At 37.7% G+C, this 25,825-nt stretch overlaps 1 protein-coding gene across 2 annotated transcripts in view; it reads left to right on the top strand.

Annotated features, from left to right (window-relative positions):
* MTA3 (metastasis associated 1 family member 3) overlaps positions 1-25,237 on the top strand; it is a 131,333-nt gene extending 106,096 nt beyond the window's left edge. The window contains exons 17-20 of one of the 2 annotated variants that reach the window (XM_066316109.1): positions 534-565; positions 7,839-7,993; positions 12,568-12,595; positions 24,971-25,044. In XM_066316109.1, the coding sequence (XP_066172206.1) occupies positions 534-565; positions 7,839-7,993; positions 12,568-12,595; positions 24,971-24,982 (227 nt within the window). In that variant the 3' untranslated portion in view covers positions 24,983-25,044. Of the gene's footprint in view, positions 1-533; positions 566-7,838; positions 7,994-12,567; positions 12,596-24,970 lie in introns of both variants that reach the window. The other variant, XM_066316108.1, reaches the window with a different exon arrangement.
* The last annotated feature ends 588 nt before the right edge of the window (positions 25,238-25,825 follow it).

Raw genomic sequence — 25,825 nt, 5'->3', positions numbered from 1 at the left:
TTATCATATAGGAGAGAATAGTTAACTTTTCTGCATGTTGCATTTCTCAATAAGCTTTGTCAGTTTCAAACTGAACACCCACCTCAATATTCTCAGAAAAAGGGTTGCCTAGTTTTATAAAACTTTTTTTGAAATGAGAACAGTAATGGAATTATGTTGATACTATCTGTATTTTTGTCTGCAGAACTAATCCTTCATGATGCCATATGTTAAAAGCAAAATGAAAAAAAACCCTCACTTCCTCAAACATGAATTATGAATTAGTTCCATTTTTATATTTTCTTGCAGAAGAGGATAATTAAGCAAAGAGAACAAGTGCAGTTAACTGCATATTATAGCATGCCATATATATTCAGGACCAATGATGAGTCTCATGCTCATTTCATGAGAAATCTTTCCAGTCTCTGCATTTTTGATGTGCTCATTGTTGTATCTGAGCAGCAGCATCTTAGCCTTCAGGGTGAGCATCAGAACATAGGGCTTTTGTGGAAAAAGAAAACATTCTAATATGCTGTGGTTCTTTTATTTTCCAGAATCATCCAGCCATACAACAAGAACCATCATGGTAAGTATAGAGGAAATTATAGGATTATGGTGATCTGCCTTTAGCTATGATTTTTCCTTTAAAAATGAAGTAGATACAGGAGTATTGTAAGCCATGGGCTTTTTTTTTTTTTTTTTTTTTTTTTTTTTTTTTTATAAAGTCCAATATCATTGTAGACATTAAATGAGTCTGTCTTTACTTCATGAGAAATATTGGGAATAAAAATGAGAGATTGAAGAGCTTAAGAGGTGTTGTCACTTTGAATTTCTGAAAAATTCAACTACAAGTCTGTGTTCTGTGTTTAAGTGATTTTTGATTATGTCAAGTTAATGTCGATAAAATTTCTTGCATTCTATATCTATATCACATGGGGAAGAGCACATTTAAATTTCAGAACTGTAGCTGAATAATTTCTTGCATCACATTCCTCAGAGGCCAGTTTCTGACTTTACCTTGAGTTTGATAATTTGGGTTGTAGAAATAGAGAAATGTTTAAGTGGACAGATGCACCTTCAAAAATGAGACTAGAGAGCTTTATGTAATAAAATGTCATGCATTTGGTGTCTATCTTGCATTTTTACAGGGTGAGAAATGTTGGTCTCTTTCTTTTTCAAACTCATAATAAAGTTAGATAAAGGCTGAACAACAATGCCATGAAGAAAACCTTTCTCTGAGAGGGAATGATTGATGCCTGTCCTGTGGGTGTTTGAGGAGAGGGCTTTCTGCTTTTGGAAAAGACCAGTTTTTGAGGCTAGTGTTGAAATTTTAGAATAAGCCCAGCAAATCATGACATGAGCTTGTTTGTTTTCATTCCTACAGTTTTTAGGCTGTCCCGTCAAGTTTATTTACCTCTTCTTTATGTATGGCATTTATGGGATATATAAATTCTCCTACAGGTTTCTTGGCTCTACAGGGGTAAAAGGTTAATATGGTTCATTGCCTTTATCATCAATGGCCATTAATAATCCAATGCAAATGAATTATAAATAGATAAGGACTACAGATTACAACATTTCAAAATAGTCGAGATGTCTAGAAAACGGATGTGTCTGTTTCCTACTGGATGTGATGTAATCCTTGTTGGTCATGAATTTGTTTTATATACAGAAAAGAAGATGCTTTGTTATTCAAGTGTATTCTTCTGTTATAAAATATTGAAAGGGATTGAAAAACTACAAATTTTTTTCTGTGCTATGTTGGTGTTTGAGAAAGAGCTGGGAAATTGTGTTGAAACTGGTGAACCTTTCACTCTGCTTTACCTTTTCTCCTTTTTGTCCTATTAACTGTACTCTGAAGATACTCAGTCTCTTTTCTCTTAATTTATCAGAATAGTTCTAAAAATTGAGCCAAAAGAATGTTTTTTTTTTTCCTATATATATTTTTTCTCACACCAAAACATGTCCTAACTTTTAAAGAGTGAAGGAAAAGGTTTTTAAATAGCTTAAGTTCTTGAGGTTCAGTTCCTCTGTTGTGAACCCCTCCAGACAGCGCAGATGGCTCAGACCTCAAGTGAATGTTCTGCAGTCAGTGTGCAGAAATTGTTGATTGCACTTAAATAACTAAAGGTAGAAATAAAAGTAAGTATTCTGCTAAGTGAGAAATCATTATGGTAATGTCTGCTCTTCTCTGCAAGCAAAGCATAACCGAATGTGTAAAAGAAAATTTCTTACTCCCCAATGAGTAAGTAGAAATTGTCAGTAAAACCAGAAAATATGGTATTCCTTGCGTTAGAAACAGTGTGAGATTATACATTCAATACAGATGTAGTAAAACAATATTGCTAAGAGCCAATGTATGATCACTACTGCAATAAGGAGTTACTCTGAAATGAAGCCCCCTTTTTCTGACTGATTGTGGTTATATTATAACATGAAAAGTTAAAGCATGACCTTTAGTCATCAGAATGTGGGAGGTACCACAAATTTCTATTACTGCCTTAGCTGCTTTGATGTAAAAGAACTTTTGTCTTACCAAGGTAAAGTATTTGAACTTTTTTAAAGTTGTATTTATAGGGGTTGAAATAATGTAAGGCATTAAATCTGATCTTGTCTGTGAAGACTCAGATTTTTGCTGAAGTCAAAGCCAGCAGGCATAGAGTGTGCTCTGCTAAAAAAACAAAGTGCAGTTTTTCTGAGGACATTACAAGAATTTTTCTCCTGTATTTAAATGCAATGCTAGCTGCCTATTTTTTGTTCCAGATTCTTGTTCATAAAAGCAGAAAGCCAGAAAATATTTTAAGCACCAGTGTGATGAGGGGAGAGGGAAAGCATGCTCTGTTTTAACTATAAAATAAATTTCCTTTTATTCTGTGCATAATTGCCTAGCTTAATATTTCATTGCTAATTTGCTGATTTCCATAAATAACTATTTCCTTCAAAATAATACTTTCTAAGACATTATTTATTCTGAGGTTATATAGCTTGTGTGTACCATATATGACAAACAGGGACTATAAATACTGCTGTATTTTAGCCCAGACGCTTTGACAAGTCAGCTGTCATCTTTCAGGAGGGTTGTTTCTTTTGGGTTTTTTTGGTGGGATTTTCCCCTTGCACAGAAAAGTCACTGACTTAGATTTTCAGCATTACAGCTATTGTAGGTGTTTGTGAAAGGTTTGGTAGCAAATCCAGAGGCTTCAAAGTAATACTTGAGTTAAGTACTTGGTTGTTTTCTTGTATATGATCTGTTGTTTGAAAATCTTTCATTTTAATAGCCTTTGGGTTTTTAAATGAAATTCTATACCCAAAGTGGTTGTGTGCCTGCATGCTATTATCAACATTTGAGACTTCATGCTGTGTGGAGATTTTGGGTATTAATTTTTGCATTCATCTCACATTTCTATGAATAACTAAACCAGCCCGAACCTTGATGCTTATTAAAGGTATAATGCTAATCCCTTTGGAAGTAGGAAAACTTTAGGTGTGGCAAAAGAGAATCAATACCTAATTTAAACTTAAGGTAATTCTAAACTTGTTTTAAAGGATGTGTTTTATAATAAGGCCAATACAAAATATATGGAACCAATTAATATGGGTTATTGCCAGTCATCTGAGCATAGCTGATTTCTTCTAGTGATTTTTTTTTTCTCCTTGTAGAGAGCTTTTTTTGCTCTGCCTGCTTTCAATTGATTTTTCTTGTTTAAAGATGCAACAAAAAATTGTAAAAATGTTAATTTAAGGTAATGGGAATGTTTTCCTTTTTGAAACAACGGGGGGAAACGTAAGAAATCATAAATTGAAATCCACTTAGGAATTTATGGTAGTCCAGTTAAACCTTCCTTCAGTCATAGTACAAATGTTCACTGTTAGTTTTTACACTTTGAATTAGTGTGAGTGTTGTGTGTTTTATTTCAAAGCTGAATGCCTTTTCAGACCTGAGTGTCTTTTCAGAATTTTTAGTGGATCTCAAACAATAAATATTTGACCACCTATACAGCAGTACAAACTGAGCAACTTATAGGGAAGAACCTTGCCTGGAATTTGGGATCCGTTTCTGAATTTGCACAGGATTCCTCTCGTGACTTACCATAATGCATCTCAGTGTCCTTGTGTTTCTCTGGGAGCCAGTGAGGACAGGAGACCTACTCTTGATAATAAAATGCTATGTTAAGTTGCCACTTTAACATAAAGTGGTTTGGGGATGGTATCCAGGCTTCATTGGACTCACAGATGCCCCACATCACATGCAGATCTCATGTGTATAGTGATCTTATACAGTCATTTCCTCGGTTTCCCTGCCGCAGCAAAGCCTTATGCCAAGTGCACCTTGTGTTGAAATACCTGATTTACAGTTGTAATTCAGTGCTGCTGCTTCCAGAGGATTTGACAGGGACAAAGACCTGTAGCTTCTTTGCAAAGGGATCACTGGTGTTCCTTGGAAGTTGGAGGTGTCTCAGTTGCACACTGTAAAATGAATGTGGGTGGGAAATTCATGCCCCTGCCAGGCGAGTTTTGATGAGCAGCATTGCAAGCAACAGAGAAATGGGTCAGCAAGGGGCAGGTGAAGCTGCACCACAACCAATCTTTATGTAAAGTCCTCTTTGTTGAAGACTTGGAGAAAATTTCCTTTGGTTTCTGAGTGTGCATTCAGTCTGCAGCTTGGACACCACCTGTGTGACTGGTGAGACTCTTCCCAGAGATAACCCCAAGATGACTTAAATATTTGTGTCTTTATATGTTTGCCTGAATCTGAAAGCCCTCTGTCTTGAGGTTTTCTTTCAAGTGCACTCAAAGGTTTTTCTCCTCATGTCTTTTGAGGATGCAACAATTTTTTGTCCCAGAGGAACAAGCGATCTCAATGAATATACTCAGACTGAGATGAAGAACTAGGGAGAAATGAGTCACTCATCACAGGGGAAGATTTGTCCAAAATGCAAACATCTGATGCTCAGGTGCTGCTCTGATGTGCCCCGGGCATGCAGACCCTTAACACCAGTGGCTCTCTTGTAAACTCAGAGCACAGCTCATTAGTGATGTACACAGTCAGAATCAAAGCAGCAGCTGATTGCACATGGTGGTGTTGTGAGGAAATTACTGAAGCTTTTTGCAAGCAGAGTTATAAAAGAGAAGGACTTCTGTGGTAGCTCAGGGAGTGTTCCTGAAGCTTTCATTACCTTTCTGGCATAACTGTATGCCAGGGGGGGAAATTTGAATTCATCACCATCATAAAAGAAAAGCATTTAACAAGTACTTTGTGTGAAAGTTAATTTTGCTCTTGGTGTTGATATTAGTGTGACAGTGGCATTGAATGCTCATTTTCATATGCATTGGTGAGTATATTTTTTGAGGGGAACTAATGAACTGACTGCCTGGTCAAGAGCTTCAATTGTTTCTATTAACTTGAAATTAATGTGGTCCCTAGCACAGACTGGAGAACAATGAACTTATTTTCTCTTGTCCTTATGTGAAATGTAATTAATTTCTTCAAATAGTATGAAAAGGTTGGGCTAGAAGAGAAATAAAAGAGAAAATTCTAACCAATTTGATGCAACAGAAATGAGATTATATTGTCAGCCTTGTGTCATTTTCTATGGTGTTATCTCTTTCCCAGAATGAGGGTTAGGGCCTAATAAAAGTAGAAAAACAGAAGTTCAGAATTAGTTGCAATATCTGGCTCTGCCAGGGGAAAAAGTGTCATGAAAAGACAGGTACTTTTTCCATCAGGCTTCACTGTTCAGAGTTTACGCCACAGGAAAGACGCTTTTTGTACCTTGTGTATTTTCTGAACATTTTTTGCGTGTCTTTCTTATCTTGACTAAAGGGAACATTCAACACTATATTAGAAAGGAGCCTGTGAAAAGATCTGAACCATTATATGAGACAACTTAAACGCATTTTTGAGTAGGGAAGCACAACAGGAATATACTATTGGAGCCCTTGAATTTTTCTCTGTCATGTATGCCACTGGCACCTGCCAGATACAAATATTTAATAGGAAATCTGATGTGTGGCAATGTTTTCCATGCATGAGTTCTTACTCTCTTTTTGAGCACCACCCACTATGTACAAGAGGCGATCAGCAGTTAAAAACCTTAATGAATTTCTAATTTCAGAGCACCTATGCATTTTATTCTCAATTTATTCTAAATAAAGCTAAATCACTTCTAGTAGCATGTCTTTTAGGCTTTGTCCCCACCAAAGCTAATACAAAAACCTATGTGAAAGCCAACCTGCAATCTAGACACTGAATGAAAAATAATAACAATTTAAATATAAGTAACTTTTTAAGAAATAAGTAACTATTTAAAAGAGCTACTAAGATAGATTTATGACCCTGTAAGCAGCAACAACGAAATTCACCATAAATCTTCTTTGTTTTTAAGACAAAGGAAAATAGTTTAGGTCTAAGAAAGATTTATATGTGGCTCACTCAAATGTGATGTCATGATTCTCCTCTTCTTGTTTGGTTTTATTACATGAGATCTATGGAATCACAGAGGAGATGGCTCAGTTAACTTGCAGTAGCATAATGAATACTGGAATTTTCTGTCCAATGCATAAAGTTTGTCCTACTGGAGAGAGCAAAGGGTGTGGTGAAACTTGTGTCAAAATGCGAATGTGAGTGTAAGAATTGCTCAGAAAAAAATATGTCCTTGTTTATTTTTTCCCTGCTTTTATGTTTTTGTGACATGATTTAAGAGCTCAGTTCTGTTCTCTGTTCTGCTGGTCTTTGTGGGTGGTACCAGCACCTTCCTTACCCAGTGACTGTGATGTTGGTCCCCTGCCCTCCCACAAATGTGCAGCACTGGGTGCATTTCAGGAATGTTGCAAAAATGCTATCAGTAATGTGGAATACTAGTATCATTTCACCAAGAAAAATATACTTCTTCCCAAGAGAACATGATGTTGAATTTGTGTGTGATAAAGTAAGCAAATTTTCATCTTTGTATAATGTCTTCTATCATAAGTGGTTTTGTCCAGTTTTTGTTAGTTAGTCCTGCTGCTAATTGATTATGTGGAAAACAAGATTCAGATTTCCAAGCTGGATATTTTTGTCATAGTTTATTCTTCCAAAACATTACCTATAGATGATACAAAAAAACCATTTTTTTCTCTCTCCTCATGTGTCAGAAGGCAGCTTCTCTTCTTGTATCTGAGTACTCGCTCTCATTGTACAATTACTCCAGGTAAAGGTTTAGTGGAAAATCAGTGCATCCGTTTTCAGTTTGATGTTATCAACTGTGAATGCAGAGGTATTGCAGATAGCTCTGACCGGATAAGGACCAGTGAGTAAATCTAAGAACCGTGGCACCAGCATGGTGATATGAACCTTTGTTCTCCTGCTTCCATTCAGGTTAGCACCAGGACCAAACCACTTGTCTTATTCAGTGGCTTCTATTTAAAAGCAAAGACAGGCAGAGTAAGGACCTGCAAAGTGAGAAGTATGAATTTTTTGAAATTAGTTTAATCCCATACTTGAATGAAAAAATAGGTCTTGTGTCTCATTGCTTGGGATGTTAGTTTTTTTGCTCAGAAAAAGTTCATTCTCTCCTAAAATCAATGGGTTTCTGTTTCTGAATTGCTTAGTTCATTGCATTGACTCATGCCTCAATATCTTTTTATATAAAATGGCAATTAAATTAGCAATGGTTAATTAGGTTTTAAAAGAGCTTTAAACCCTATGCATAAAACATGTCAATGGGCACAGATTGGTTGTTGTCTTATACCTGCAGGCACTGACTGAGGCAGATGAGCTGGGTTTTGAGACGTGTGTAGGCTGCCCTTTACAGCAGAATTCATTAATGGAATTATGCTTATTCCTAGGCAAACAACTTTCCCTTTTATTATGATTTCAGCATGCTGCTCCCCACATCCATATGACTAATGGTAAGGCCTTGCAAGCCAGTGCAAGTGCCATTAAGACCAGCACCATTCCAGTGATCAAGAGACAGAGGCAAAATTGGCTTGATGCTTCAGATGATGGTTTCTTTATAGCTACAGAAGAGACCAGGTAAGAAAAACTGAAATCTTAGCAGGGAATGATGCTTTACTGCATACATGTTACTGATCCATTATTTTGATAACAGTTTTTGACATTTATTACCTGAGGTTGCATTACAGCAAAGAGCCATGTTTGGCACATGCCTGACTTTGCATCTTCTATCAACTGATATTATCAGCATTTCATTAATAGACTTAGTGCTACTTCTCTGTGGTAAAGATTAGAACCTTAAAATTTCACTTATTTTAGTTTGTATACGATGAGGTTTGGGGCTCCTCTGATCATTCAGCAAAATATAAATGTATCTACAGTGTAGTTTATCCTTTAAAATTTTCAGTGTACAGTGGAGAAATATACAGCTGATAGCATCTTTTCCAGGCTAGAAGTTGATTTCCTTTAAAAGCAACTAAGATAATAATCTCCTTCAGCCTTTCATTTACAGATTAATTGCTAAAATTTAATGAGCTTTTGCTTTTCCCAGAAGAGCTTGATGAAGAGTCACTAGTTTTCTAGAGGTTCCTCTGTTCTATTCTTTTCTTCCCCTGTCTGGCCCTTCCTTGATTTAATTCAGACTAAGATAAGAAGTTAGTCTGTTTTTTTAAGCTGTGCTTATTTGGCCTGTTATTTAAAAACCTTTAATATCTTGCTTAATTACAGCAAGTAATATCAGACTGTTCCTCACTTGTGAAATGACTTCACAAGCCTAGAAAAGCTGGTCGTTGAAGAAAAATGGAAATAATAAAAAGAGGAAAGAGAAAGAACATATGCAAATATAGACATCAACAAGGAAAATGAACATGTTTAATCCCATCATTGGCAGATTCAACTAGGAAAGTTAACATACTAGCACATGATAATTTGGTGGCTATTTCAACATAATTGATTATGGCACTTTTTGGGGTTTTTTTTATGAGGTATGCAGTAATTCAGAGAGAGTGGTAAGAGGCTGATGAGCTGACAAGCTCTTAGGCTTCTGATTCCAGCCCAGATTGATGGCATTTTGAGAGTTGTTTGATACAAAGACCTTAATAATATCAGATTAATCCCTAGCAATTGGATCCTAGAAGTGAGACTGATTACCTCTTGAGATTTTAGAATTTTCGATTAATTTTTTTTCCCCAATGTTATAGAGAAGTGCCTGTCAAAGAATGAGAAGAGTTTTAGGCAGTGATCTCTCCAGTGATCCCAGAGGCAGCCCAGACAATTTACGTGGACTAGATGTTTAAATTTGAGGTGGTTGAAGTGTTGTGGGATGAGTCCTGGCTTTGCAAATCACTCACCTGTGATAGCTCTGCTTGTTCTCATCCTAGGAAATCCCTCTCCCCACTCCCAGGGCTGCAGAACCCATACCCAGGCCAGGGAGAAAGCAGAGCTGTTTCTGTCTCTGCAACCAGGATGAGGCACAAACAAGGGTCTTAGTCCTCAGGGGTCTGTGTCTGCTGCTTTTCTCCTCATAATGAACAGTTTAAAGTAACATTTGAAACCTTTTAGTGGAGGGAACACAGAGAAGTTGGACCTCACTTGATACTCCTCAAACAAGGAGGTGCCTGAACACCTGCTGTTGCATCTCTCTGGCAGGTGCTGGAGCAGCTCAGCAGGGAATAATGCTTTTCATCCTTTGAACTCTGAACTCTGCTTCACATGAGACATGAGATCTGCTCTTTGTCTTACACAGGGGTTTTCCTTTTTTTTTTTTTTTATATTTATTTTGGATTTTCTTGTCTTTATACTGTCCCCATTGACTACTTCCCTCACTTGTGCTGTCTTCTTTCTAATTTTTTCTTTTCACCTTTACTCTGAGATTATTTAGAGCTGGGGTAGCTCATTCTCCTCTGGGCTCTGAAAGTCTCCAGCCTTTAGAGCTCCAAGTGGAAATCACTGCCTGGTTCTGCTGCTAGAAATGCCCTAATGTCCACGACAGCAACTAAGTAAATGCTCTGTTCTTTGAGGGCAGGTGGGGGCAGACAGCTCAGCCCTGACAGACAGCCTGTCCTATGACAGGAGCTCACACAGCTCAGCACTGCCAGGACAAAGCTGAATGTAATATAATTGCAATGGGAAGAGATACCTAGGGAGGAAATGTTTGAAAAAGCAGCACACAATTTACCCAGTCCTGACACAGAATGAAAAAAACCCCAAAAAACCCCATGCAACAAATAAGAATGATCTGCCAGGGAGCAGCCATTAGGTTCTGAACATGTTCTGAGCACTCAGCTCAGAAATAATCACCCCATCTAAAGTCACAACTCGTTCTTTAGGGAACTTTTTTGTGCTCCATCAGGATCCAATCTGTTTTATCATGTGAATTTGTTCATTAAAAATACATATGAGAGAGACACATGCTAATTATAGCAAAAGGAAAAATATTTTTCAGTGTAATTGAAGCCTGCCAAAAGGGATATAATTTTCCTTATCATGTTTTGTTTGCAGCAGTCCACAACAATTTTCATTTCTCTGACCTAAAATATTTTTCTTCTCTAGTGAATTAATGTTTAAGATGGGCATTTCTATAAAAGAACAAGTAGGGGGTTTGGAGGGTAATTTTTCAAGGAAATTCAGCTTTAAAAGCCAATACTATAATAGATTGTTGATATTTGTAGAGAAAAAAAGAAGAGTAATAATATTGCTCCTAGATTAAATGAGGTACCAGTCTATTTCATGCCAATCAAACCAAAGATGCACATGAGCATTCTCAATGTTATTATTCATCAATAGATAGGTGAATATATGTATTTATTGCTCCATTTTTGAAGAAATTTTAGTAACATTAATTTTAAGTAATCATATTCTCCTCTCTGAATTTAAGCAGCAGTATTATTTCTGTAAAGTTAACTCTTCTGTATCTAATTGCTCACATATTTGAGATATTTGTAGCAGTGGATGTGAAATATTAAGAGCTGTGAAAATAACTATGGGAATTATATATCATCTTAGCTAACCCTTGGAGCTACCCTAGAATTTTAGGGCAGTACCCTTCTGTCTACTCTCAGGCTGCATACAATTCAACAATGTCTGCAAGTTTTCTTAAAAATTAGTGTGAGCTTGTGCATCATGGAAACACAACTTCAGTTTACATCTGAACATGTTTTTAGGTGCTAATCTGCCCTTCTGAGTAGAACAGGGATGTATTTTATATCAGTTGTAATGCACATCCTCATACAGCTCAGCTTTGTTTTTGTCTGAGGGTGTAGTTATTTGAAAGCCATTTCCTCCCCTGTTGTTTGTCAGTACCTGCACATCTGGGGAAGAATGGCAGCAGAGCTCCCGTTGGTGTTTCCCTCTTTACCAGCCTGATTGCCTCTTCAGAGCTGGGCTGCACGTTAACACTGTGCTGAGTCTCAGTCATTACAGCCCAGGGCCACTCTGGGGAAGAGACAGTTTTCCCACCTGTCTGCATATTAGTGCCTTGAAGGGATCCCTCTCATGAATTTTGCCGTGTGTATCTGTGGATGTCCTTCTGAATGCTGTCAGCACGCTCAGTGAATTTTGCCAGGGAACACAGAGGTCCCCAGTTCTGCTGTTTCATCTCTAGTGACAAGCTGCATTCTAAACCCTCCCTGATGCCTGTGTGAGACCAGCTTCCATGGGATTTCCCTGCCTCTGTGCAGTCACAGGATCACAGCAGGAGTTAATCTAGGCAGAAAACCACATCATAATTTTATGTTGACCTTTATTGGATTTAATATTTTTGTGTTTTTCTTTATTCGTATCCTTTATGAATGAAGAAGAAATTCTCATTCCCTACTGTGAAATAACTTGCTCAAGAATTTATTTTAAAGTGCAAATCTGTTTGCACAATTCGTTGAAAAAAATCACTCTTTAAAGAGCCTCATGTTTATCATTGCTCACCAAATGAGTGTCCTTATTTTTTTAAATATCCTTAGATATTAGTTGCTAGGATTCTCCTAGCACTATGTGCATGCTTTAGGATAAACCAGAAGTCTCCTAACTATAAAAGCATGTTATTCATTTCTTTGTCCTAAATCAGCTTTGCTATAAGGAAGTTTTTTGGGTGATGGGGATTCTATTGTAGGCCCAATTAGAGGTCAAAAGACAAAATTACTATATTGTGAGGAACTAAATTCTTTATACAGAATTGCTCTTCTGGGAGCTAATAATTGAAAGAATTGAAATGAACAGTTCATATTATGGTCTTCAGAACCTCAGTAAAATGTAATATATTGGTTTAATATATCTTAAGTTATATAAGATATAAACATAATCTTTGAGCAAAAGTAGTAATATTATTGTTGAACCATTTGATGTCAAGGGGAATATATCTGTTGATTAAAACTTTTCTTACCAATTCTAGGTATGCAGTGTGCCTCTATTTTCTATACACACGCTCTATCCCTCGCAGAGTGCATGTGCATGCCAATGCTCACACTTGTGTAGGGACAGCTAAAACACTGGTTGGTAAATGAATTCTTTTTTTTTCCAGCATTTGCATTATAAGAAATGTGTGGAAATGTTTGGCTGACTGTGTTATAGCAGCGGATTCTATGTGCTTTCCCTTCATGGGCCAAAAAGCGTATTTGCATATAGATCTGCAGTTGAATGACTCAATGCTTGTTTCCTTTCAGTGCTGAAGCAGTTAGAAACCTTCTCACGGTAAGTGCAACTCCATTGGGAATGAGTTAACTGCAACTGCTAAAATTAGAACGTGATCTTTAGCTTGTTACCAGCAGACATGGCTTCCTTTTTTTGCTGATAAAATGATTTGAGAGGCATCCCTGTGGCAGCTTTATGTAGGCAATTTTCTTATCCCTCACTTTATGTTCTGTCTCCAAAAGAAAAAATCTTCCCTTGATTTGTTGAGGTGCTACGTAAGGATATCACGATTGCTGTGATAATTACCTGGTACCACTCATTTTTTATTTATGCATGTCTCATAGCACACACAAAAAAGCTTAAAATCCAAAGTTGCATGTCGAGAAAGAAGAGAATGTGAGGCTGACAACCAGCTTCTGCAGAATGCCGAGTCTTGCTGTGCTGTCAGTGGTCTGCTTCTCTTGCAGAAGTGGGGGAGAGCCCTGCTAGTGCTCATGGCCCTTCGTGCTCCTGCAGGTGCTGCTGGCCCTCTCTGCAGTGCAGCTTTATCCGTGGAAACCCCAACCCCTACCTTGAAACACAAGCTGAAAACCTGCAAGAACCAAAGCTCGAGTTAAGAGCTGGGGGTGACCTGCCCCTGCCCCCTCTCTGTCCCACGTGTGTTTTACTCTAGGCTTAGGCAAGGTCATGCAGAGTGCTTGAGTTGCAGCTTGTTGCTGGGAGAAAAGGGAAATCTGGAGGAGTTTTCACTCTACACAGTGCAGAGCTGCAGGTCTACATCTGAGCCAGAGATCCAGTTCTAACTGCTCTGCTCCTTCTTCCTCTTCACACATGCAATTCCTATCACATGAATGTCCATGGGTATGTTCGCTCTCTCTTTTCCAGTTGGCCCCAACAGTGCAAAAAAAATTGTGTGCCAAAATGAAGAAAAGGTATTTTTGACCTCTGCTTTTCATAAAGATGAGGCACTTTGATTTGAATTGGGATACTGCTTCTGAACTATGCCACTTTTGGGTCCTGGGCATAGTGTATTTTCATATCTTACCTGCATGGCACCATGGCCTTTAGACCCCAGTCCTGTAACCAGCTGCAAGAAGATGCCTGGCTGCACTCTTGGAGCATCAGCTGCAAGCCTGGGAATGTGAGCTCTCTAACAAAAAATTGTATCAGCCTCTAAGGATGTAATTTTCTGGCTCCTTTATTTCTGTTGTGTTATGTAGTTGTCATACATCTTGAAAAGCAGGGATTACAGAATATATCCCTAAGCAATCTGTTTAATCCCCACTGATAGGATTGCAAATATCTTATTGATTGGCCACATCTGAGTCCAGGTGAACTGACAGCTCTCTCCAGTCGCCGTGATGATACTGTGTGTGAGGACTTCAAGGAACAACTATCCTTGCTACAGTTTAGGAGCTATCCTACTTGGTTAACTTCCATTCAAAGCTGTTATATGCTCATGAGAGCATAATAGTTCCTGTGAGATGTTATTTTGACCTTATTTCATGTGGTCTATTCATGAATGCTGTGCACTGTTCATATCTTATAAATCATACTTTTCTGAGCCCCAGCTGAGGTACTGTGATAATCATGAGCAGCAGTATAGAAACTAGATCATTATCTCTTACCATCCATTTCTCATTGAGCAGCTTTCGTGGTCTAAAGACATTTTCTTTCAATATTTATCTACATGCTTTTTTTTTTCCTATTGGACCCTTTATAGTACCTACTAAATCAAAGTAACACTATTGTGATAATGCAAATGTTTGTTTTTAAATGCAGGTTCATTCCATGGAATTAAACAATTCATTTGAAGATTTTTTTGTAACTTAAGGAATCATAGCTATATACAAGGAAAACATGTTCACAAAAACCCCTCAGAGCTCAGTGCAAGTTGTGCCATTGGATAGAGCTCGGAGGTTTGGAAAAACACATACTGTTATGGAGTTTGCTTCATCAGTCTTCAGAGCAAATGAAATGCAATCATGTGGGTTTGGTGCTATGGATTAATCTTCTCACAGTTTTAGTGGCACTCCAGTAAGCTACTTGCCCTGTTCAAATCCACATGGTAGTGGAAGGATGTTGCAGTGTTTGGAGTGCTTGCCTAGGGCTTGGAAAACCATAATTCAGTTCCCTGCGTCCTCCCAGACCTCCCATGATATGCCAAGCAGGTCTTTTAAGTCTCTGTCTCCAAGCATTGATGTACCTAACTGCTCAAACACAAAATGAATGTGTGTAAGTGCTTGCTGGAAGACAAGGAGGCAAAGAACAGGTAACTCCTGTTCTTTATGAAGCCTTCTCCTTCTTCCAGACTGCTGCTCCACGTTAAGCAGGTCAGAAGCCTTAGAGGGGATCTTCTTTCAGAGAAAACTCTCTACCTTTATTGGTAATAGAGTCTCATGGAAATGCCACCCACAGGAGTCCAGAAGCTGTCGACTGAAACTGGATGATTTGTTAGTTTCAGAGCTGCCTCCACTGATTAGCAGGTGAAAATTAGTTAGCTCACAGCTTTGGTGATGACCGCAGGGAGGCTGAGGAACAGATGGCTGTAAATGACCTAGTTACTGCTGCCTGAAAAGTCACACCTTTGGCTCTTGTGAAATGATCCTGCCCTGTTGTGAGCAGATATTCAAATATTCTGCCTCTCCAGGGGGGCTTAGATACCAAAGTTTGCTTTGTAATTGCATCTTATGTCAGAGCTTGAATGTGGTTAATTCACATGACTCAGCTGAAAAACAAAGGCACGTTTAGAAGGGTCACTCAGCCACTTGCCTTCTTCTCCACTGTCGTTGACAAATGTTCTCTCACATTCAGACTGTAGGTGCAGAAATAGCCAGAAAATCATATATTTGGAAAGAGAAATACGATTTCTAAAATAAGCCTTTTTGTTAAATTTTGTTGTTTTGGGAAACTTGGGAGGGAAAGAAAACCTCAACCACTTAAATGAAATACAGGGATAGTAAGTGCATTAAGGATTGTCTTAAACATAGATGTTGGTGGAGAAGCTCCTGTATAAGCACTTGACTTTTCCGAAAACCTTGTTTTCTTTGCTGGACCTTCCAGACCCGGTTCAACAAAGCCTTTAAATCCATTCCTGAGCTCAGTCCATCAGCTAGAGTACATCACTTAGTCCCCAATACACATTATATGTCTGATGGTAGATTGGGATGCCATGCAGTTCTTTGAACCTGTTTTCTTATGGTTCTTGACAAGTTTTTTGTTTCCTGCAGTATGGTTGCCCATTTCAAAAGGTTTTTTTTTGTTTGTTTGTTTGTTTTTTTTTCCAGAAGCTGTCTCTTGTGTTTGCACAGAGGATTTTATGTAGCTGAGCCCAATCCTCTTTATCGAATGTTTTAAATGAATGTTTTCGAGCTTAGCTTTTTGTTAGCTTGCTGCTTAGCTTCTTCCTAAATCCACATACCCAGTGGGAATGTGTCATCTTGTAATATTTGGCCATCTTCTATTGTGGGAGTTAAAACCAATTTGGTTTTGAACAAGAAGAAATTTTTCTATAAATAAGCATCTTTGTATGGGAAGCAAATTTCTCTGTCAAAGCCTTGGGAAACATATAAAGCAAAATAAAAATGCAAACTTGTCAGGCCAATATATTTAAGTATCAAGGAAAAGATAGAGACAACATTAATTATACAACTGTTACCTCTAGCGAGGCTAGAGTAACATCAGCTTAGGGCTGAAATTAGTCAACTCTCACCATTCCTCTGCATAAACCATGGTAGTTTCTCACATTAGAGCTTAGATATTGATGATTGCATTCCTCAAATCATGTGCAATATCACTGTTCTGAGATATTTTTCATTTTTTATGATTTCTGTGCTCTGTGAGCAATAGTAACTTGTAGAAGCTGGACATGGAGTTAAGAATTATTTCATCTGAAGGCAGAGAAATACATAGCAATAATGTCCATGTAGGCAGGGAAACTATGCAAGTCCTGTGATGAACACACTGTTGCTAAAGTAAAATAGCAAAAAAGATTATAAAATTGTACCGTGGTGAATATATTCAAAAATATGGTGTCAGTGATCCTCACAGTCTTAAAATTCACACAGAACTGCCCACTAAATTTAATTTCTAAGTTTGTTCTCTATCAGAATCCTCATTTCAAATTACAGATAGAGGATTTAATTCTGAATTAGTCCATATTTCAGTGTATATATTTAATCATTCATTCTTAGTACTTTCCCTGGTAATTTGGTTTTTTTTATCAACTCATGACCCTCTGGCATATATGTAGGTAAGGCTGTGGAAAAACAAGTGCTAGTTGGTCTCTTTTTGTAAAAAAGCTTGCATAAGTATCTACATAGGCATTTTAAATATAAAATACCATGGAGAACATATTGACTGTGACTGTGAAAGTCAATCACAGCGATAACTAACAGTTCTTGTCAAACATCTAAGGAGGCTTGACTGGCTGTTTTTGTAACTTGTGCTATGGGTAGAGGCTAAAACATTTACTTGACAAAATACTATTCAAGCGTTTTTCTTGTGGACAAAACACAGATCCAGACTTTAAAATTCCAAGGTTGCCTCTTGCTTGATGTGAGACACCAGACAAGTAATTTATTTCAGCTTTTCTCTAGCTCCACCATTTTGTCTGTGTGCTTGAGTAATATTGGTGTACACATACTTTTTAGGATGCTGTGCAGTTCTTAATTAGCCAGTCCAACCAGAACTATAAGACACTGATGGGAAAAGTCCTGGCCATAAATATGGAGAGTGGGATGAGTGACAGAAAATAGACTTCAATAGACCTTTGGTCACATAAATATTTTTTTAAAAATTAAAAGTATCTTCAACCTTTGACATGAAAATGACCTTGGAAATTAGCATCAAAATCATTCTGTGGCAAAGCTTTCCTCTGTCGATGCCACACTATAGATTTCTAATCCATGTTCTGCCCTGGAGCTTCTGTATGTAGAGAAATGCTGATTATGCAAGAGATTGATGGTGTGAAGTAGAGCCCCAGGGGATGGGCCTGTGAGGGAACTTTTGCTCTCCAGCTGTTTCTGGTAAGACTGAATAATTTTTATTTTTCTTCCCTTGCTTAATAGCAAGTACCCAGGATGCCAAGAACCTCCTCCAAATATACCCTATTGGTACATATGTTATTCCAGGAAAAGTATATGCATAATTGATAAAAAGGAAGCATATTGTCAATATTTTTGAGCCTCGGGTTGCATTATAAGCTGTAATATTGTAAAGCACAGTGTTCAGGCCAAAAAGTTCAGATGAAGCATATCCTGAAATAAGCAAGCAAGGTAAGAAAGAAAGACAGAAAAATAGTATTGTAGAAGTATAGTATTTTTTTTCCTATGAATACTATAATAAGAAGCTTTTTGTTATCTTGGACTTAAATAAGCATATTTAGTTGACACAATATTTTTGAAAGTTTTCAAACCAGTATTTAATGTTGCTGGAATGCTTGTAGCTGAAGGCCAGAAACAGAAGTTGTATGTTCTGTACCTTTTTGTCATAGAGTCTGGGATAATGCAGGAATTGGGAATTAATTTCCAAGGTGTTTGGGGAGTAGTTGAAAGCAACATTGTGTTCCACTGTTAGCCACCTCACTCTGATGCACCTTCTCTTCAGTTTCTTGCTTCTCTCAAGAAAAATTAAATGCTGCCATGTGGGTAAATTTTTCATCTCATAGCAGGTGATGTTTAATCAATATATATAATGGGCATCCTGCTGCAGAATAAATAGATGGTTTTGAAAATTCCTCTTGGTAGAGTAGGAATTAATCCTCACCCTGCTGATATAGTTAGGAAGAATGAAGCGGCTTTGAAATCTGCTGGTGTTTGTGCCTGTGAGCTGTGGAAGGCTTTCTGGCTCCCTGGATTCCCAGAGTGCTGGTGTACTGACACATCTGCAGTGATCTTGTGTGTTCCTTCCAGGGAGAAGAGGTTAAGCAACCCTTTATTGGATAAAGCAGACTTCCTGCCTTGCAGCCTCTGCAGGGTAAGGTAACTAAGGGGAGGCTAATGAATTTCAGATAAAGTGCAGAGCAGCTGTCCTGTAGCTCAGGTTACAAGCCTGTTGGAGCCTGAGCCATTGCTTTGTTTCAAGGAATATAAATAATTTACTTTTTTACCCATTCCATCAAGCTTCCTTTGCTAGGACTTCGCAGTTCTATTCCACTCTACAAAGCTGGATACTGGTGAAATGCCTTGAATTGAAAGACAGGCCTTTCTCCCTTCCTTGAGGGAAGGAGTGTGTGAGGAACACAGCTCTGTGCATGGCTCTGCCATCATCACTGCTGTGTGTGAGGTGCTGTCCCTGCTGAGCTCACAAAGCTCCACCCAAAACACAGGGCAAGTCCATGTTCAGTCTGCACTGTCCATCATTCCTACCAACTAGATCAAGGGAGTTTTGAGCTTTTCCTACCCCTGATAGGGCCTCTGTGCTGCTGTGAGGAGTCAGCCTTGCACCCAAACTGATGTGTGAGCTTTGTCATCTCAGTAGTAGGTAATTCAGCCTCTTGGTGGTAAATGCCAAGCTCACAGACAAACAGTGAGGATAATCTCACTGCTGATTGTTGGGATCTAGATTTATTCATCATGTGATGACCAGTGTATGTATGACAGCATCTCTTTTTAATGTGTCTTAGAGGTTAAAAAGTTTTTTTCAGCTCCAGTGTTCAACTGGAAAATGAATAGTCATGCTGAGAGTAGGACTTTATGGTTCTTTAATTCCTTCTCTCCTAAACCACTTTAGAATATTAATGAAATATTTTCAGGGGAAATGAAAATATGGAAAAATCTATTGAACTAGGTGATTATTCCAAAAGCCGTGACAGTTATTTGCAGTTAAAGTGGATAGAAATAATTTAAATAGTAGATATTTCAATAGTAGACCAACTTGTTGTTCTAGGCACTCTAGAAATGGTTTCTGCTCCAAGGTGATTTTGATTTAAATCAGCAGCAGGTACAAAGAGACAGAGGTGGCTTGAACCATACAATAGGTCAGGCATGACACAGTCATAGAAGTCTGTGCTTTAAACCCTTGACCTGGACTTTTCCTCCCAGTAAAGAATATACTTCAACCCCATTATTAATGGCCCTCTATATATACATAGTAGCTATAAGCTGTAGCATTATAACACTAAACATCAGAGAAGCCCTCAAGGTGATGAAATAAAAACGTAAAAAATAAGTTATCTTAAGCTGCTTAGGAAGATCTGACAACGTAATTTGTGTGAGATTGCAACCTGCATGTTTAACTGGTGTGTCTAAAAGTTATTGTTCATAGAGAACAGTCTTGCTCCGTAAATATTGATAAAATATCGGAAGATAAACACCAGCAAAGGAAAACATTTCCTTGCTAGGAGGAGAAAAATAAGATAAGCTCTTAAAACATTTAAATAATGTTGGCGTGTCTACAGCAGCACCTCTTTAATCTCATAAAGGTTATATCACTCTATCTGCCATCTGTATGGGTTTTATAATGCAGCTATGTGGCTCGTGGCAACAGCTTTCCAATAGTTCTATGCTTATTAAAGTCTTCCATTTTGTTTTTATAAATTAACATTTCCTTAGGCCCTTGTTTTTAAAAGGTGTATCAGTGTCAACCCACTTCTGCTTTCCAAAACTGTTTTTAACTAGTTTCTGTCATGTTGAGGTTAGATTAAAATTTTAATGCAATATGGGAAAGCTTTATCCTGAAAGTGTTGAGGGTGAAAAAAAAAGTCTAAAGCAACAAGCCAAGGAGTTAAATAAAATACTTTTCATTTGCACACAGATAGAAATGTAGGAAGTGCTGTGAGTCCTTCAGTCAGTAACAAATCAGGTTTCTAAGGTTCTGTCCCTACAGCTTCATCCCAGTCAAATCCTCTTTCAGCAAGCAGCACTGCACACATTTTGGCCTTTCACTATATTTAAAAGCCTGTTGAAATTAATAAAAAGCTTTCTAAGAAACAACTTCCTCCTGTAATTTAATCCATTGAATAGTTAAAATGTACCTCTGGATAAAAGAAGCTCTCAGAGAAATAAGTGATTATTGCATCTAACAACCACCAAGGAATTAAGGTTATTCTTTTAAATAGATGGGGTTTTTTTCTTAGTGGCCTTGAATTTGCACTGAAAATTTACATTGCACAACATTTCTATTGCCCTAGATCAGCAGCAACTTCACAAACATTTCTCTAGAATATATTTTTTCTTTTTTTTAGCCTTGTTTTCTTTCTGAATGGCTCTATGGTAAGACTGATTGCAAGTTTCACACACAGTTTGTGCCAGAACACAAAATTCTGCCAGTGTTGGCAGTATTTATGCATCAAGAACATTTATCTTGCTGTTTACACTTGGAAAGTCACGGCAGAATGCTTCGCTCCAAGGAAGAGATTATATGGAATTTCTATTATGCTTATGTAGGAAATCAGTATTCTTTTGCCTTCTGCTGACCTGGGGGTGTTCCTTGTGCTACCAGCAATTGGTTAACAATACATTTCCACAGCACCAGTTCTTACATATGAGGTTGTTGCTCAAATAGCATCAGTCTCAGAAAGACTTATGAAAAAATATCAAACTAATTTAGGGAGAGTGAGGAAAACAAAACTGTGTCCTTGAGCTTCAAACTTTGTAAACCAGGTTCATATTAAGTCGTTAGTGTATTTTTACTGGAAACAGAGCACCAAAACCCTTCTGGACCTTGGTATTTAAGAAGAGTTATGGGCATCTCACAAGTACATGTGTGTTGAGGGCAATAATTCCTCTTCCTAGGAAAATGTTCCTTTCAAAACAAGGTTTATCATCTGCTGAAATATCAGTGGGCTCTTGCATGCAATTAATTTATTTCAGTGTAGAAACTTCTTCCATAATTTGTATTTATTTAATATAGCTTCCTAAGTACTGTTGGTACAGCTGATAAGACCAAAGTCAGCGTAGTCATCACAACTCTGAGTCCAATGCAGAGGAGGCAAGACGGATGCACAACAGTTTATATATAGCAGAGTAGCACTCTATATCAACAAACTTAAAGCAGGCAATGCCTTCCAGTCCTACTAGAAAAGGCTTGAAAACACATTCTTGACTAACACCAGTTGGAGACCTCTCTTTATTCTATTCAAGTTTAAAATTTAATACTGTTTTACTATGTGGCCAAATTAGAGAAGGGAACTTTGAGTCAGCTTTTGCAAATGTGAAATTTTGCTCACAGTTATCCTATTCCTGAGAAATCTGGGCATAATACATTATATAGGATTGTGCTTCACTTCAGCAGATGGTGAGTTATGTGCAACACACTTGGATCCTGAGAAAGGGTTGGTTAATTACAATGACTCGCCCAATTAAATTTAAGCATGGCATAAATGCCCTGTACAGCCTGTTATTTCTGCTCACGAGGTTTCAGTCTGTATGAAACTTGAACAGAGACATTAGGTCTTCATCTATGCCTTTAGTAAGACTTATGTCCATTTCCATATTTCCCTGACTAGGTGCCAAGGGTCTTGCACTTTTATCTGCAGTAACTAATTGAAGTGTCATGCAGACATAGAGAATATGTATTATTCCTACATTACACCAGTGCATCACATTTGACTTAAAAATGAGCACAGTGGGCTTTATATACTTATGCCTTGTTAAATATTTAGTTCATTCTCATACCTTTGGTCTCAAGAAGTGTAGAAATACAAAGCAAAGGCTATAAAATACTTTTGAATTTGCATTTCAAGTATGTAATGCATCGTGCTTCAAGAACTTGTACGAAAGTCAAAGAAAAAAAACAGGGAAAAGGGCAATTAATCTGTCCTAACAACTGCAAAGGATGTTACCAACGATACAGATATTAAAGCCATTTATTGCCATTGCCAGATAAAAGCTTTATGTAATTAAAACATATGGCTGGTATTAACTGAAAGAGGGACAGGAAATTGAGCATTAAAATTGACTCTGCCCTTAGTTCAGTGTATCTTTGAGGGAGGGCAAAGTGCTATGAGTGAAAGGGTGACAACAACTTTATCTTTGAATATCCTGTCTTTTGTCAGCTATTATTGCAACCTGCATGTTTAGGTGTTAAAAAGACTCTGAAGAATTATAAAACCTGATGAATACCTCTCAAAAAGCTAGTCTGTATTTAGACGCTAAATTCTTCAGTATAGTGAATCCAGTCCCTCCACCTTCTATAATTTTTGCACTAAAAAGAACAGTTTTGGCTTTTGAAGAAATGATTGTTTAAATATAACATGTAATGTAGTCAGTGGAAATTTCCATTCTTCCAGTTTTATTTCTGAATGGCTGTATCCCAGAAAGCTAATTTCTGGAAGCATTTTCACAATCCGGTCTAAACACAAGTGCTGGATTGCCTTTTCAGAGTCCGTACCAGATTAGGGTTTTTTGACAGAGTATATAGAGCTAGTTTCATTTACACTCAGTGAGGAATTGACTCAGTCTGTGGCTTGTTTGATATAATAATGTGAAGACCTTTTTATCCTGCCTTTCTTTGTGCTGGTTTTGAACTTGTGTTTAATGGGAATAACTATATCTTTTACTTTACTGTCCATACAAAACAATGACTCATTGTAATCTCAAATCCTTTACTGTCCTTACATGTAGTGTCAGCTGCAAATTACTTTCATAAGCAGGAACCTCTTGGCAGTTTGTAAAGTTACCTTATTAAAATTTCAGAAGGGTAAACCATTATCTGATATTATTTGAACCTTGGGCTTCTCAAATGATTAATGACCACATTTCTTCTGTAAATAAATACTAAGTTTTGCAAACAAATATATCAAAAAGGATCCTATTCTGTAAGGTTTTGCTGAGACGATCCCCATTAGTAATCAGTGTGAATAATAGCTATTTCTATTCACATGAATTTACAAAACCTGGCTGTCTCATTATTTTAGGTAGACACATTTCTGCCAGTCTGAGATTACATTTCTATGGTCTTGCTTTCTGGAAGGTATCTTTGCAATCAATTTAATATATTTTTTGGCCTTAGTTAAGATGACCATATAAAGTGAATACTCAAGCAGTAAGTTTTTATTCTCAGTGGGATTGTGTGAAAAGCTGAAGCCTAACTTTCTGGTGATTCCTTTTCTTTTCTTCTGTTATACTTATTGCTGAATGGTGCTAAACCCTAATTTAGCATTCCAGGCCATGAAGACATCCTTCTTTCAAAAGGCAATAACTCTGTGAACCTTTAAAATGTATTAATCTAAATGTATTTTTCAGACTCCCTTTAACTTCTAACAGCAAAATACATTCTTCTGCTTTTTGCATGTTTGGTTTTTTCCCCTTATGCTCTCTTCTGTGGCCCAATTAGTTAACCTGGAAGCTTACATCCCTGGGGAACACGCAACCTGTAACTAGCTGGTAACAAAAGAGTGTTTGAAACTTAACATGCAAATTGTTATTTTAGAATTCAATAGAATTTATTTACTGCTGATCATGTATTTTCAATGTCACGTTCCACCATTTTTCAGTTTCAGAGGTAACAGCCCATTTAGATGAAAGGGAAAAACCATTCCTTGAGTTACCATCTCAGAGCCTTGATGCAGGTAGGCACTTCATCACCTTGTAGTTTGTAGGTCACATTTTACAAGTCAAAAAGTCTGAATTAGAAAGCCTGGTCTCATTATGTATTAGAAGCCTCAGTTTGTTCTAATTCATTTCCATTAGCTCAAAATCCCTGTAATTTGTAAAAATACCTAAATTAAGCTTGGGATTCTTGAGTAAATTCAGAAAATAGGTCATTTTCCAGCAGCATCTAATGTTCAGGTATGTGTTTTCTGTGTTTTCTGATACCATACCCTGGATACCTTCAGCATTGTGGTTATTGATATATAATAGTCAAGAGACAGAGCTGTTGAAACATAGCAAGGATTTATGCTTCAAAATTAACTATCCTTGGATATTTAGGTTTTCAGTACAAACAGCATGGCCATCTGGAGTTAATGTTTCATTTATCAGCTGAAAGTCAAAAATGAAAGTTAATTTGCTGCACCTGAATGGCACTAGTAAAAGTGCCCAGAGCTCTGGGTCATGTGTTATCTGAAGAAGTGGTACAGTGTAAATAACAGCAATTGCTCCTACTTTTCCAGAGGTAGCGCATTCATTGGATGCTAACATGGTCCTGTCTTCTGTAGTCCTTCATTCCAGTATCGATACCACATATGAGGATTCACTGCCTGGGTATTCTGGCCCAAGATTTCATGTAATTAAATACTATTATTCAAGTATTATCCAACACAAATTCACTTTTTGATGAATCATTATCAGACAACTCTGAATCATCAGTTGGTGGACAGGGCTGACTCTTGTTGACTGCAAGTCTCTTTTCCATGAACTAACCTTCCTGCTCTGGTAAGAGTATTTGTTATGTTTGTCATTGGCTCTTGTGCAGTCTTCCATTAAAGACTGAGATTTATCTCTTCTGTTGTCTCTCTCTTCCTTCCCTCCTTTCCTCCTTTCCTCCTTACAGAAAAATCCGTAAGAAGTTCACCAGATCCCAGCTGAAAAGAGCTTCCAGAACGCCTTGTTCTCCAATCATTGCAAAGACAAAGTCTCTCATGAACAATAGGCAGGCCCGAACAGAGCCAGGACCCATCATACACTGAAGATATAACAGCATCAGCACCATAATAATGTCAAAGTCATGTTTAATTGTGAATGCAGACATAACAGGACTTCCCAATCTCTGAGACAGAAACATTGTGTGGACATATTGTGGCTGGGTTCTGTGCTCTGAGCAGGATCCAACAGCAGCCCTTGTTTTCCCTCCTCTCTGCAAGGGCTTCTTCTGGTTCACTATACAGGCCTATCCTGGATTCCCTTCGTTCCCACACATCAGTGTTGGCTGGTCAGGGAGGGGCTGTTTGCACTGGTCCCACTGAATGGATGCAAAGTCCACCCATCACATTTGTTTATGCCTTCTGGTGGCTCAACAAAAATATGAAACTTTCAAGACTATTGCAGTATCTTTAAAGCTGGATATAGCCTTGAAGGGTTGCATTTTCAAACAGAACTGCTAACTTGGAGTGTTCGTATTTTTCACTATTTGCTTGAGTTGCCTTGGATTTGATTTTCTAAACTGAATGTCCACGAGGACAAGGTATTGTTCAGCAGTTCTAAAACTTAGACTGAATTGGAAAATACCCATAATTGCTGACCAATTTTGAAAATGTTTGCCATATTAGATTTGGTTCAAATCCTGGAAAATAGTATGTGTGACAGTGAACATCCAGCTGGACTAGTTGCATGTGTGGGAACTGGTCCCATTTTCTCTATATTTGAAAGCATCCTCCTCTTTCTTTGGGTATTTTTTGCATTTCTTGAA

Source organism: Sylvia atricapilla, chromosome 3, assembly GCF_009819655.1.
Source record: "Sylvia atricapilla isolate bSylAtr1 chromosome 3, bSylAtr1.pri, whole genome shotgun sequence".
Lineage (NCBI taxonomy): Eukaryota > Metazoa > Chordata > Aves > Passeriformes > Sylviidae > Sylvia > Sylvia atricapilla.
Note: the sequence above shows the minus strand (reverse complement) of the source record. Positions and strands in the feature narration are given on the sequence as shown.